General features: G+C 34.0%; 1 protein-coding gene across 1 annotated transcript; it reads right to left on the bottom strand.

Moving 5' to 3' along the window:
* Positions 1-128: 128 nt before the first annotated feature.
* LOC110929149 (probable xyloglucan endotransglucosylase/hydrolase protein 10) lies at positions 129-1,339 on the bottom strand. The gene is made up of 4 exons (XM_022172271.2): positions 1,109-1,339; positions 937-1,037; positions 649-842; positions 129-561 (listed from the first exon to the last, which is right to left on the bottom strand). The coding sequence occupies exons 1-4, from the start codon at positions 1,320-1,322 to the stop codon at positions 159-161; spliced, it is 912 nt and encodes a 303-aa protein (XP_022027963.1). The 5' UTR covers positions 1,323-1,339; the 3' UTR covers positions 129-158.
* Between the last annotated feature and the right edge of the window lie 11,455 nt (positions 1,340-12,794).

The raw sequence follows: 12,794 nt of genomic DNA, 5'->3' as shown, positions 1-12,794 counted from the left end.
ACGGTCAAAACAGGTTAAATTGGGCTCGGGTTGAAACAGGGCGTTTAAAAAAGTATTAATTTGGTTAGGGTCAAGATTTATGCAACACATATACAGACCAGAACTCATTATTATTAATATGACTGGGATCATAAGCTAAAGAGATTCTTTGATGGAAATCAATACTTTGAAAGATAACATTCTTTGGGGAGATTATTATTAAATCTCTTATTATCTTGGCAATAATCATAAATCAGGTGATATTTCCTGACCCATTTAAACCATCTCCTCTGTTTCCAACTTAAAGAAGTAAACTCCTCTTTATTCCACCAATTGCTAGAACTATCTGCTCTGCAAAACCTCGCATTCCCCTTCCATACACACGCATCGATAGTGTAATTTGCAAATGATGCAATGAAAGGGCCTTTTGACCAGTCAACTTTGTCTTTCCCGCCACGTGTCGCCCAATTGCTACCATCCCATAAGCTGATCCTGATGCCCATAGGCTGCCATCTAGGATACGCAACTCCTTTGTCTGCATGGTTCCTGTATGTTCTTATTGGAACAAAATCCACCATAAACCTGCTCAGAAAGGCCATCTTTTTATTTCTTATTGGAACAAAATCCGCCAAACGATAGAAAAGATTGGTTCGACAAAAAAATGCTTACACGATTTGATGAAGATTCCATAAGATAGAATAGGTATGGAAATCCTTTGTGGGATCAAACCACAGGTAAATTCTCTCTTCTCGGTTATCAAAACCGTCAGCATATACATTTGTTTGTAGAATATAAGGTTGGCCGGAAACATTTCCTAGGAACTCAAAGTCGATTTCATCTCGATTAGGCTGATCCGATGTAAGCTGCATTGTCACAAAAAGATATATATAAAATAATATTAATAAGATGAAGCAATTGAGGCATGGGTTAATGTGAACTGAACTTATTTTGGCTTACATAGAATGCCAAGACTGTGCCGGCTGAATGACCCGGTACCAACTTGATTGGCATGTCAATTTGGCCGAACAAAAACATGTCATTAGAAGCGAAAGCCGAACCTGTAACAAATGTTTTAGTTTGTTGAATAAAGAGTATCCAGATTTGGTAAAACATGTGTATGTTGTTTTACCTGCTTCTTGATCGAGCTTCAAGCTCCTTGATCGGCCATCAGCCGAAGTGTTGACATGGCTAGGTGACCAAGTTACAAAGAAGTCGTTATTGAAGTTTCCGGTTGAAACAACCGAAGCTAATGAAGTTTGTAATGAATATAAGAGAAAAATCCCACATAGGAAAATGGATTTTAATTTGTCCATGACCTTGTTTTTATAGTTGATTTGTGTCATACAAGATGATTATGAATGTTGCATATATATTTGTATATATGTATATATATATACATGGGGTGTGTTTTGTTGACATTTGGAAAATAAAAAGAAAGGAATGATTGTGGGAAAAGGGATAACATCATGTTTCTCTCTTGTTAGGGTTTCTAAAGATGACTTGATCCTCTTAGGCTTCCTTCTTCCAGTTAATTACAAATTATTCTTTTCTTCTTACTATTACACATATATATATTTATACATATAGATATGTGTGTGTGTGTGTAGTATTTGTTTTTATACAACTGTTTTTATAAAAAGAATATGGTAAATGGAAGTGAAAAGCAAGTAGATAACTTAAACCAACATCAAATCATGACATTGCACTTAGTAAAGTTATTAGACCCTACATAATACAAGGTGGCTGCCAAGTATATTTCTATAATATCATATTTTATTAACCTTGCCCCTTTTACTTTAGTTGACTTTACAGTCAACAATTTTTAATCAATTTTTATTTGAGTAAATTACTTTTTAGTCCCTGTGTTGTGCTTTAGTGGTTTTAACCATTTGAATCCAAAATCAAAAAGTTTAACGTCCTCAGTCCCTAACCGCTCATTTTATAATGTTTTGAGTCCAATTTTTAACACTTCTACTTTTGATTTGGACCCGAGTGGTTAAAACCACTAAAACATAAAGACTTAAAACGTTATAAAATAACGGTAGGGACTCAAAGCGTTAAACTTTTTTTATCTTGTACAAGTAGTTAAAACACTAAAATAGAGAGGCTCAAAGTAATTTAAACTTTTTATTTATTATATCTTTCCAACCAATCAAATCATTGTTCAAAAAAGATAATTAGAATCTTTTTAATCATTCTGTAAACTTTTTTTTTTTTTTGATGAACGGCTGTAAAATATTTTCTAAATACGCTTTTTAACTTGTTTTTTCTAGAAACGGTGTTTAAACCTCTTTTCTTAAAATTTTTAAAGCGTTTCCTATTACTTTAAAAATAACAGTTTTAAAAATCTGAGGCATAAAATAAATAGTTCATTTCTTGTAATCTTTTTCTCTTCATTACTGACCCAAGTTTATGTATAAGTTTTGTTAAGTTTAAATAAATAACAAGCGAAAATTATAGATATAAATGTAGGTTGTGTCTTAAATTTAATCGGCAACATGTAAAATATAGGATGTGCTGACTTTTTTATAAAGTATAAAATACAAGAAAAGAAAGTAACTGTGTTATGTAGGTAGAGGATCCTGTACAAAGTCCTACTTTTGTGAGAAGGGTGAGAAATAATGTGGTGATGACAAGTGTCATATATCTAAATTAATTCAAAAGGGTGAATTAGTAATTTTCTATTTCTTTCAATTAATTGATTAAAAGATAGCTGCCCAAAATAACCGACACCCTTTATTATAGGAATTCGAATTTAGGAATTAATCTACGAATTTGTGTAGTGTTATATAATTCTATAGTGCAACAACCATTCAGAACTGTATAGTGTTATATATTTTTTATATAGTGTTATATAGTGTTACTTGGTGTTATAATATGGTTTTGGGTGTTATATAATTATGTAGTGTTATATAATTCTGTAGCGCAACCATCAAAAAACACTATATAACACCATAAATTATTAATTCTGTAGTGCAACTACCATTCAAAACTGTATAGTGTTATATATTTTTTATATAGTGTTACATGGTATTATATAGTGTTCTTTGGTTATATAGTGTTAGATGATGGATGCATAGTGTTATATAGTGTTATATTTTTCTGGTAGCATGTCTATGATGGATGTATAGTGTTATATATTGTTATATAGTGTTATATGATAGATGTATAGTGTTATATGATGGATGTATAGTGTTACACGTTTCTTGCAACAGTTACATATTTTTGTATTTTTAGAATTGATGATCGATATAATTTAGCAATTAAATTTGAATAGCTAGTTTTTAGGAGATTAATGGGGTTTTGGTTGTGTAGGATACGGTTACCATATTTAAAACATTGGAAAAGACACTATTGCCCTTAATTTTACATAAGGTCCTTCTAATTTAAACACAATTTACATTTTTATACCCTATTGATCTCAACCATTGGATCAAATATCCAATGGTTTAAAACACTTCTTACCCTTCTCACATTTTAGACACTTTTTACCATATCTCTGCCCGTGTTATGTATATTTAAGAGAATGGTTATTTAAGAGAAAGGTCACTGTCAGGGGCGGACCCACATTGAACGGGTCAGGTTCTCGGACCCCATTGTTTTTTAGAAAAGTACTAGAACCGATATATAAATTTTCTATGGACCTTATAAAATAAATTAGCTGGATACCATTAACCAAGCTTTGAGCTTAGTGTAGTGATGAATCCTTGTGTTAACAAGTGAAAGGTCCTAGGTTCGATCCATAGTGAACCCTTTTTTGTTATTTTTTTTAATTCTAATTTTTAAACTAGGGTTTTTTTAATACTTCTAAAACATACAGAGGCAAAAAAAAGGGGGGGGGTGAAATGGATTTTAGCACCCTAAACTAAGCAAAATTGGCCAATGCCACTCCCAACTTTTATTTTGGCTGCCACCACCCCTAACTTAACACTTTGGTGTATCTGTCGCCCCGGCGTTAACCAAACACCAACGCTGTTTGTTTTTTTGCTGATGTGGCAAGGTGACGTGGTTTTTTTAATTATAATTAATATAAACTAGTGATTCCCCCAAATTCCAATTCTAATCCCTAAATCCGTCCGATCAACAACACCAAACTTCAACAACAATCGTATTTACAACTAATTATGAAATCAATTCAATTAAACAACAACAAAAATCAGTGAAATCTAGATTCTAATCTCAATTTTTAACTACTGATTCCCCAAATTCCGTCTTTCAACCCTAAATTTGTGCGATTAGCAACAATAAACTACAACAGCAATCGAAATACCCAATCAATTCAATAAAACAAGAACGAATTCTGTGAAATCTAAATTCTAGGGTTTGGAGGTGATTGTTTATAGAAAGGGTGAAACATCAAATTTACATTATCATCAAACTTGGGGGAAGGATCCGGTTATGCAAATATGAAATTGCTGCTGAATGCATCTCCACTGATACAAAGGAGTAGAGTATCTGTGTAACATGATAAACAAAAACATTAATTTAGTACCAGAAAGAAAGTAAAAAGATTGTTTTCCGTGAACAAGTTGAATGAGTGTGTCCTCAAATAAGAGAATGTCGAGGCTGTAAACATTTGCAGAGAAGAGATCCCGCCTGCCGAAGAGCTCTTCCCCCTCCTTGTGTGGACAGAACTCGCCGGAGTTATGTGATAATTTACCTTATCGAAAACCTCTGTATCAGTACCCGAGGCTAAAACGTCAATCCGGAAACCTTATCCGAAACCTCTGTATCGGAAACCTTATCGGAGAACAACCACCTTGACTGGTCCGGCGAGTGTTTGGGAAGAAATGAGTCGACGGAAGTGGAAACGGTGGCGATTTGCTCCGGCGTTGAAGCGGCGACAATTGCGGATGCGAGGTTGGTGGATTTCGATTGAGCGTCCGTCGGATGGAGAATGGTGGTGATGGTGTTAAAAGTGTGGATGTGGTTGGTGGCCGATGGTTGTGACAGGAGGAGGTGGTGGTGGGAGGTGATGGTGTTAAGTGAGAGAGAGAGGGGGGGGGTGAGTTATACATAATTTTTTTTTTTGATTTTTTTATCAGATTTTTTAAATAATAAATATTTTTAATCAGAAACAATAAATATAGATTTTAAAAAATATATTTACACCTCACCATGACACGTATGATAAAAACCGCCACATCATCTTGCCACGTTAGACAAAAATGCCATGTCAGCTAAAAAAACTAACTCAGTTAGAGTCTATTTAACTGAGTAGTGATATTGCAACCCAAATGTTAAGTAGGGGGTGGTGGGAGGCAAAATGAAAGTTGAGAGTGGCATTGGCCAATTTTGTTTAGTTTAAGGTGATAAACTCCATTTCCCCAAAAAAAGATATAACCCATAAACACACACACTCCCTTCTCCTTCCAGAATTCAGCGACTCCCTTCTCCTTCTGGAATTCAGCGACCCTCCGCCTTCCTCTGCCCCTTTGCTCGTCTGCTGCCGTCCTCCACCCTCTTTGCCGCGCTTCTGCTCCACTCCACAGAGCACAGGTAAGATAACTAAGAACTATTATTTTTTTTTTAGTTTCATAACTTGAATTTTCATACTTGTCTGATTGTTTAAGGCATTACAAACTGTGAATTCTTGTAATGCTTTGAATTATAAAGGATTATATAATTTTATTATGGTATTGTATTTTATTATGTTTATCGTCACGACCCATCCCAAACGATGACGACCCGAAAATTTTAGCGTTTGTTTGTGAAAAATTCTGAACACATAAAAAAGTGGACTCCATTGAAAAAAAATCTTGGTTCCGCCACTGGTCACTGTAGAAGAGAAATGAAATGTAAGAAGTGTAGAAGAGAAGTTTGGCTCTTGATTTACAAGATCAATGGTTGAGATTAAGATGTTGTTTGGTTTTTAAGAGGTAAAATGTCTGCAATCTACGAACCACATCTGTAGAAGAAGAGGTGGACCAAACCTCTGCAGTCTTCAAAAAGAAGACTGTTTGTTTTTTAACGTATGTAGACTTCTAAAATAAACTAGTGGTGGTGTATCGACGGTGGTAGTGTTGGTGGGTGGTGGTGTTTAACCCTCTGCAGACCTTATAAGATCTTAGAAGTGACTGGGTAAGTCTGCATCAAGAAGAGCTCGCGCAGACGTTTTTTAATGATACGTCTTCGAAAAATAAACAATCTGCAGATGATAATGTATGTGCGTGGTCTGCGCAGCGCATACAAAAGAGCATGTGTAGATACTTTTTAGAAAAACAAACACCACCTAAGTAGTTCTCAAATTTAAAATTCAACTAAAACAAGGAAAACAAGTGGTGAAAAGAGCAAAACAAAAAAAAAAGTCCAATATTGTTAACTCATAAACTCACTCCCCCCTTGATTTTCAACGCCTGTAACTTTTTCATACGTTAATATTTATTTATAAAAATTAAACCGGATTAACGAGCATTTCATTTTCTTTAATTCGAGCAGCCTATTGGTATAGTTTTCTTAAAAAAAATTATAGGATTTTGAATACCATTACGTGATTTTGAATACCCAGTAGGTGATTACGTGATTTTGAATACTTATTACGTGATTTCATTATAGTATTTTATCTAAAACCTCACTAAGTAATTACGTAATTATGTAACAATAGTTGACTATCTATTATTACGTGACTACGTGATTTTGAATATCTATTTCATGATTATGTGATTTCCATTATACTATTTATATGAAACCCCACTGAGTGATACATAATTACGTAAAAACATAACATGTAATACATAATATTTTATATGGAATACCTAATATTTCAGATCACATATTAAGAATAAATTATATACAAAACATTAGCCAAAATCAACCTATAATAACCACATAATGTCGTATATTAGAGAGTTAATCACGTAATAAAGTATAAACAATGAAGTTCTTATTATTGAATGTGTAATAACGTAATTGTATTAAAATTAGTTATAACAAATCATATTGAATGTGTAATCACGAAATGGGTATTCAAAAATCACGTAGTCATGTACTATGTATTTAAAATCACATTGTAAATATTCTTTTAAGAAAACTACTGCAATAGGTTGCTCGAATTAAAGAGAATGAAATGCTCGTTAATACATTGTAATTTTTTTTAAATATTACTGTATGAAAAAATTATAACTATTTGAAAATCAAGGGGCAAACTAGTTCATTTAAGAAAAGACAAAAAATGATCTTCATGCTATGACACTTGTCACTCCCTCCTTTAACGCATGCTTTGCACAAGAATTTTCTATTGTACATGATCCAAACACATATATAGAAGGTCCATTCTATACACACCCCCCCTCCTTCCTGATTACACCCCCCCCTTGTGAGAGGAAAACTGTCGGTCCCACGCAGGCCTCACCTGTAAGTATGTGAGAGGAGGGGGGTGAAAAAAGTAAATAGGGGGTGTAGAAAGTAGCACCCATATAGAAACTTATTAGCTAGTACAAATGAGAGAGCAATAAAAACAACCGATAACAACAAAATAATACAAAATATAAATACAAAAGCTTAATCAATTTTGTTAGTTAAATAAAAGTAATAATGGAACGTAACAATTTTAACAAATATTTATAAATACTTAAAAAACTATATATAAAACACTAAAACTGTATGTTTATTATATTTAAGCTAGTATTAACGCGGTGGGGGTGTAAAATTATTTCAGATAGTCTCAATGTCACACCACCGTCAACAACCAACACGTATTAATGTGAAGAAATTAGATCGTAACGTAGAACATAGAAAATAATAACTAAGTCGACTTAGTATCCCGCTCGTTGCAACCAACCTGTTATGTTAAACGGGAAAAAACTACCTAAAAACGTTGAACCATACACATATGTTGCGTCGTATTAACTTGCAAATTTAAAACGAAGTGTTAAACGAAACATAATAACGTCGAACTACACACGCACGTTACACCGTGTTAACTCACAAAATTTAGAATGAAACGTAAAACAAAAAAAATTGCTAAATATGATAAGTATAGAGGAACAAAGTTGAAAGTAAAAAGTGAGATTAACTTGCAAAAAAGATGAAAACTTTTGGGTTAAAAATGAAAAATCAAATAAATTTTAGATTAAAAGTGTAATATTAAGTTTTTTTTTTTTTTGAAAATACCCCTAAGCTTTGTGTACCACACCCCAATGCATATAGATGTTAGAAATTTATAATATGTAAATTGTTTGTCACAAAAATAAACAAATACTATAGTTTTGGAAAAACAAAACTTAAATGTTTTTAAAATTGTTGAGTTGATTTTTGACATTCATAAAATCACTTGATTTGATTAAATTGAGGAGGGTTGATTGAGTAATTTGAGGAGTATATATAGAATCTTTTTAGAACAATTAATAAACTAGTCATTATATGTCCTAAACATCAGGGATGTAATTAAAAAACAACCTTTATTAAAGTTATTTGTTTGGAGTATTTTGTCCATAAATCTAGCTAAATAATAATTTAAGTTGGCAAGTCAGTAATATATATTTATAGAATAGGGTATAGCCTCGTATATTACATGCGTTAAATAATGAAAACTGTTTGTTTGCAAAACGCAAAAAGACAAGTAGGTAAGTTGGTGTGTCTGATAGTAATCCCATAAGCTTGCAATCTCTTGCTCATGATCAATACCCAACTCGTTTCTAATGCGCTTAATCATCAATTGTTTAGGAAGTTTTATAATTGAGTAAACTGCCATTTTGGTCCCTGAGGTTTGGCCACTTTTGCCACTTTAGTCCAAAACTCAAACCTTTTGAATCTGGGTCCCTGTGGTTTTAGTTTTATTGCCATGTTGGTCCAAAAGTGAAATCCACTCATATTTGTCTAATAAAATCCTGATATTTTGTCCTTTTCCTCAGGGGTAAAATGGTCACAACAACCAAACATAAAAAAGCTTGCCCTTTCACAGCTACTGTTAACACAAACAACCACCAATATCACGACCAACAACAACATGACCAACACTACTAACAATCTAACACAATCATCTAATCAATCTCAGGAAGCAAAACGAAAATGCCAACACAAATCGACTCAAATCTGAGAAGATCATCATCGTCGTTGAACCTGCTCAGTGGCACGACGGTTACAACCGGAGTTGCCATATCAGTAACAAGCCAACATCATCGTAGGGTTTAAAATCGCCACTGCCAAAACAGACTAAATTCGCCGGTGGTGATCCTCCAGTCACTACCCGCCCAATCACCACTGCTAAAAAACTCAACCAAACAACTCACTAACAAACTTAACGAATTCTGATTCAAACCGGTACCACAAGCACTAGCAATACTCCCAATAACACACAACAAAGCCGATTTCGCCTTAAAACCATTTGCTTTCACCAGCTTCAGAACCCGAGGCAACAACTTCTTCAAATCCGGCTCAGGATCCGGCGTGGCTTCAATCGCCGCCGATAAACACAACGCCGAGCCGATCTGTGAGTTCCGATCCTGCTCCGTCATAATCGACGTCACGGCACCGACGCAGGCGGAGCGTACGGCGGAGTCAGGGTCGCGTAACCAAGAGTGAGATGATGTGTTGGTGAGGTAGGTGAAGAATGGAGCGAAAGAGGTGTGGTTGAGAGTGAGATCATGTTTTGGGGAAGAGGAACAGGGGTTTGGTAGGGTTTGAGTTTGGAGAAGATGATGTTTTGGGGAAGATTTCTAATCTCAGCTGCTTTTCTAATAAAATTATTGTGACCATTTTGCCACTGAGGAAAAGGAGAAAATACCAGGACTTTATTAGACAAATATGAGTAGATTTCACTTTTGGATCAAAATGGCAATAAAACTGAAACCACAGGGACCCAGATTCAAAAGGTTTTAGTTTTGGACTAAAGTGGCAAAATTGACCAAACCTCAGGCACCAAAATGGCATTTTACTCTTTATAATTAGTTTCAATGTAATTAATCATTTAAAAACTATTTAGATATTCGCTCTTATTTTGTTATACAATTAATCTATCTTGTCTCATGTATAATTTCCAAAAATTTTGGTCTATATTAATAAACTGATGGGCTCCATTGATAAAATATACGTTTTTATATAAGTAGTTTGAATTGTTGTCACGTAATATGGTTTAAATATGTAAAATATTAAGGGTTTAGATTTGATCATTCTCTATAGTAATTTAAAGTTTGTTTCAAATATTTTTAAACATATCATGTTGTGGTTAATAATACTTATAATTCATACATGTTGTCGATCATAATACTTATAATTCATAGCTTCTGCAAAAAAAAAAAAAAAAAAAAAATGGTAATTTAACTAAAAAATATCATTATATAAGTTAAAGATGTATTTAAGTAATTGTGGATTGTGTGTGAGGGTTTAGCAAATCGAATTTACCAAAAAATATTGATCAACTTAAAAGTATATTATTTAAAATCTTTTTTTAGAAGTACGATTTTGAATTTTTTTTATTTAATTAGATTACTATTTAAATATATAAAATATTATAGATATTATTAGATTTTATCTATAAATTAAGACTTTTAAAAATTAATAAAAAAAGTCATGTTTTAAAGCTATAGAAAAAAATATTATTTTAAAAGTATCTTGTATAAAGTTATAATGAGGCTATAGGGTATGAGGCATGGGATGGGTCATGGATTGCCACCTAGGATAATGGATGATGTGCTACACCACCCCTTTAGGCTATAGGGTGTGGTTATGACTCATAACCACCATGACCCTTCACGTTAGTGTCATATCACCCACCTCTAATCCACCATCCAAAACCAATACTCTAAGTGTGTGGTCATGACCCAAACCATTATTCCCTTATTTATTTTAGAGTAAACTGCAATTCTACCCCCTGGGGTTTAAGTCAATTGGCCCTCTGACCCCCTCTAACGAAATAATTGCAATTTTACCCCCCCCCCCCAACGTTGTTGTTCTGTCACACTTTTACCCCCTGGCATCCAACTCTGTCAAGTCAACGTTTGTTTGACTGTTAATAATGTGTGAAAAGTCGTTTTTGCCCCTATCTTATTAAAATTATATAAAAAATCAAGAATATACATCAAGTTCATCATCATCATCATCATCATCAGTTCTTCATTCCCAGTTCATCAAGTTCATCACCACCACCTCCTTCTCCTCTTCTGACTTTTATTAAAATTATATAAAAGTCAATTTGTGATATGACAAATTGGAAAAATTAAGAAGGAATTTCTTTTGGGAGATACAAATACAAGGGTTTGGTGGGACAAGGTCAATCGACCCGTGTCTAATGGGGGTCTCGGAAGCAAAGAAGACGATGGTGCTTGCCATTATCCTCTCCTCTCTACCTACCGGAGGATCTGGAAGCAACGAAATGAGATTGCTTTTTCCAGCAAAAGGGTGAAAATAGCTAGAATAATGGCGGACATCAAAGCGACAAGTTTTCTTTGGATTAGAAATAGAGCAAAAATGTATAGTGTCGAATGGCCGAATTGATGCGCTTTCAATTTTCTGTAATTCCTAGTAATTGGTTCTAGCTTCTTGCTAGTGGTTTCTTTTGGTTAATAAAATCTGCCATTAAAAAAAGGGGAATTGGCCTGTAATAATCCCACCTAGACCTTATTGGTCATTAATAATCCCACCTCAGAATATTCCCCCCACCAGTCCCACCTTTCACCTATTTTTCCTACAATGGTCCCCTGTTAAAAAAACTTAACGGAGTGAAGCTTTTTTCCAAATTACAAACATATTTTTAGGGCTTTTGATCAAAACGACGATACGACTCCATTGATGCAAAACTTGCCTCGAAACAGTGCTCCAAGTGACTTGATTTTGGTTAATTGGAAATTTAAACACCCGAATTGAAGCGTCGTTTTCATCGTTTGGAGCACCGTTTCGAGACAAGTTTTACATCAATGGACTCGTATCGTCGTTCTAATCAAAAGCCCTAAAAAATCTGTTTGTAATTTGGAAAAAAGCTTAACTTCGTTAAGTTTTTTTGACGGGGGACCATTGTAGGAAAAATATGTGAAAGGTGGGACTGGTGGGGGGAATATTCTGAGGTGGGATTATTAATGGCCAATAAGGTCTGGGTAGGATTATTACAGGCCAATTTCCCTTAAAAAAATGGTTGTAGTTTTGTAAAGACAATGGAAACAAAAAAAAAATAATATTAAACATTGAAGGGAATTATGGTCTATATTTTTTCGAAGCCGTTCTTTGGAAAATCTTCACATTATCTTAGTACCATAGTAGTATTAAGGTGTGTAAAGTTGTGTCTCTCCTTGTGAGGTTAAGGGTCGGGTCCTATAGTTGATATATTGGTGTAAAATGAGGATCAAGATTAGATGATGTATTTATTAGCCGTTCCAAAAAACCATTTTTTACAGAATTCATCTATTTGTTGTTTCAAATAGATGAATAACGGCCTTAGCAACCTTTAATGGTATAACCGGCCTTAGCAACATCATAATTTAGTTTTGAACCATGAAATTTCATCATAATCCATTTGTTGATTCGGATAACGATTATCTAAGCGCTCATCCTTCCCGACATCATATGTATTAGTTTAGTTCCTAAGATTGGTGGGTGTTGGTACGTGACAACGGAGAAAGTGTTGTTTTTGTTTGGTAAGTAATTAATGAAAATAAAAGATATATATTATAAAGTTTGTACAATTTTTAGTTTAGAAAGTATTGTATTTATTTTACCGAGGTCGGTTTTTCCTGTGGTCGGATGTCTCTTAACTCGATCGATATTCAAGTTTTCGGTTTTGGGTGAGTGGTGAGTCACGTAAATAATAATAACTTGTCATTTAAAACGGCAAAACCAAGAGCCTATACAAGGTGATTAGAGATGATCATGAGCATGAAAAGATA

This window comes from Helianthus annuus, chromosome 3 (assembly GCF_002127325.2).
Source record: "Helianthus annuus cultivar XRQ/B chromosome 3, HanXRQr2.0-SUNRISE, whole genome shotgun sequence".
NCBI lineage: Eukaryota > Viridiplantae > Streptophyta > Magnoliopsida > Asterales > Asteraceae > Helianthus > Helianthus annuus.
This window is presented reverse-complemented; position numbering and strand designations above follow the sequence as displayed.

Coding starts and splice junctions, on each gene's coding strand:
- LOC110929149 (XM_022172271.2), bottom strand. CDS start 1,322: ATGACACAAATCAACTATAAAAACAAGGTCATGGACAAATTAAAATCC. Junction 1,038..1,108: donor GAAGCTCGATCAAGAAGCAG/GTAAAACAACAT, acceptor CATTTGTTACAG/GTTCGGCTTTCGCTTCTAAT. Junction 562..648: donor TGGAATCTTCATCAAATCGT/GTAAGCATTTTT, acceptor CTTTCTGAGCAG/GTTTATGGTGGATTTTGTTC.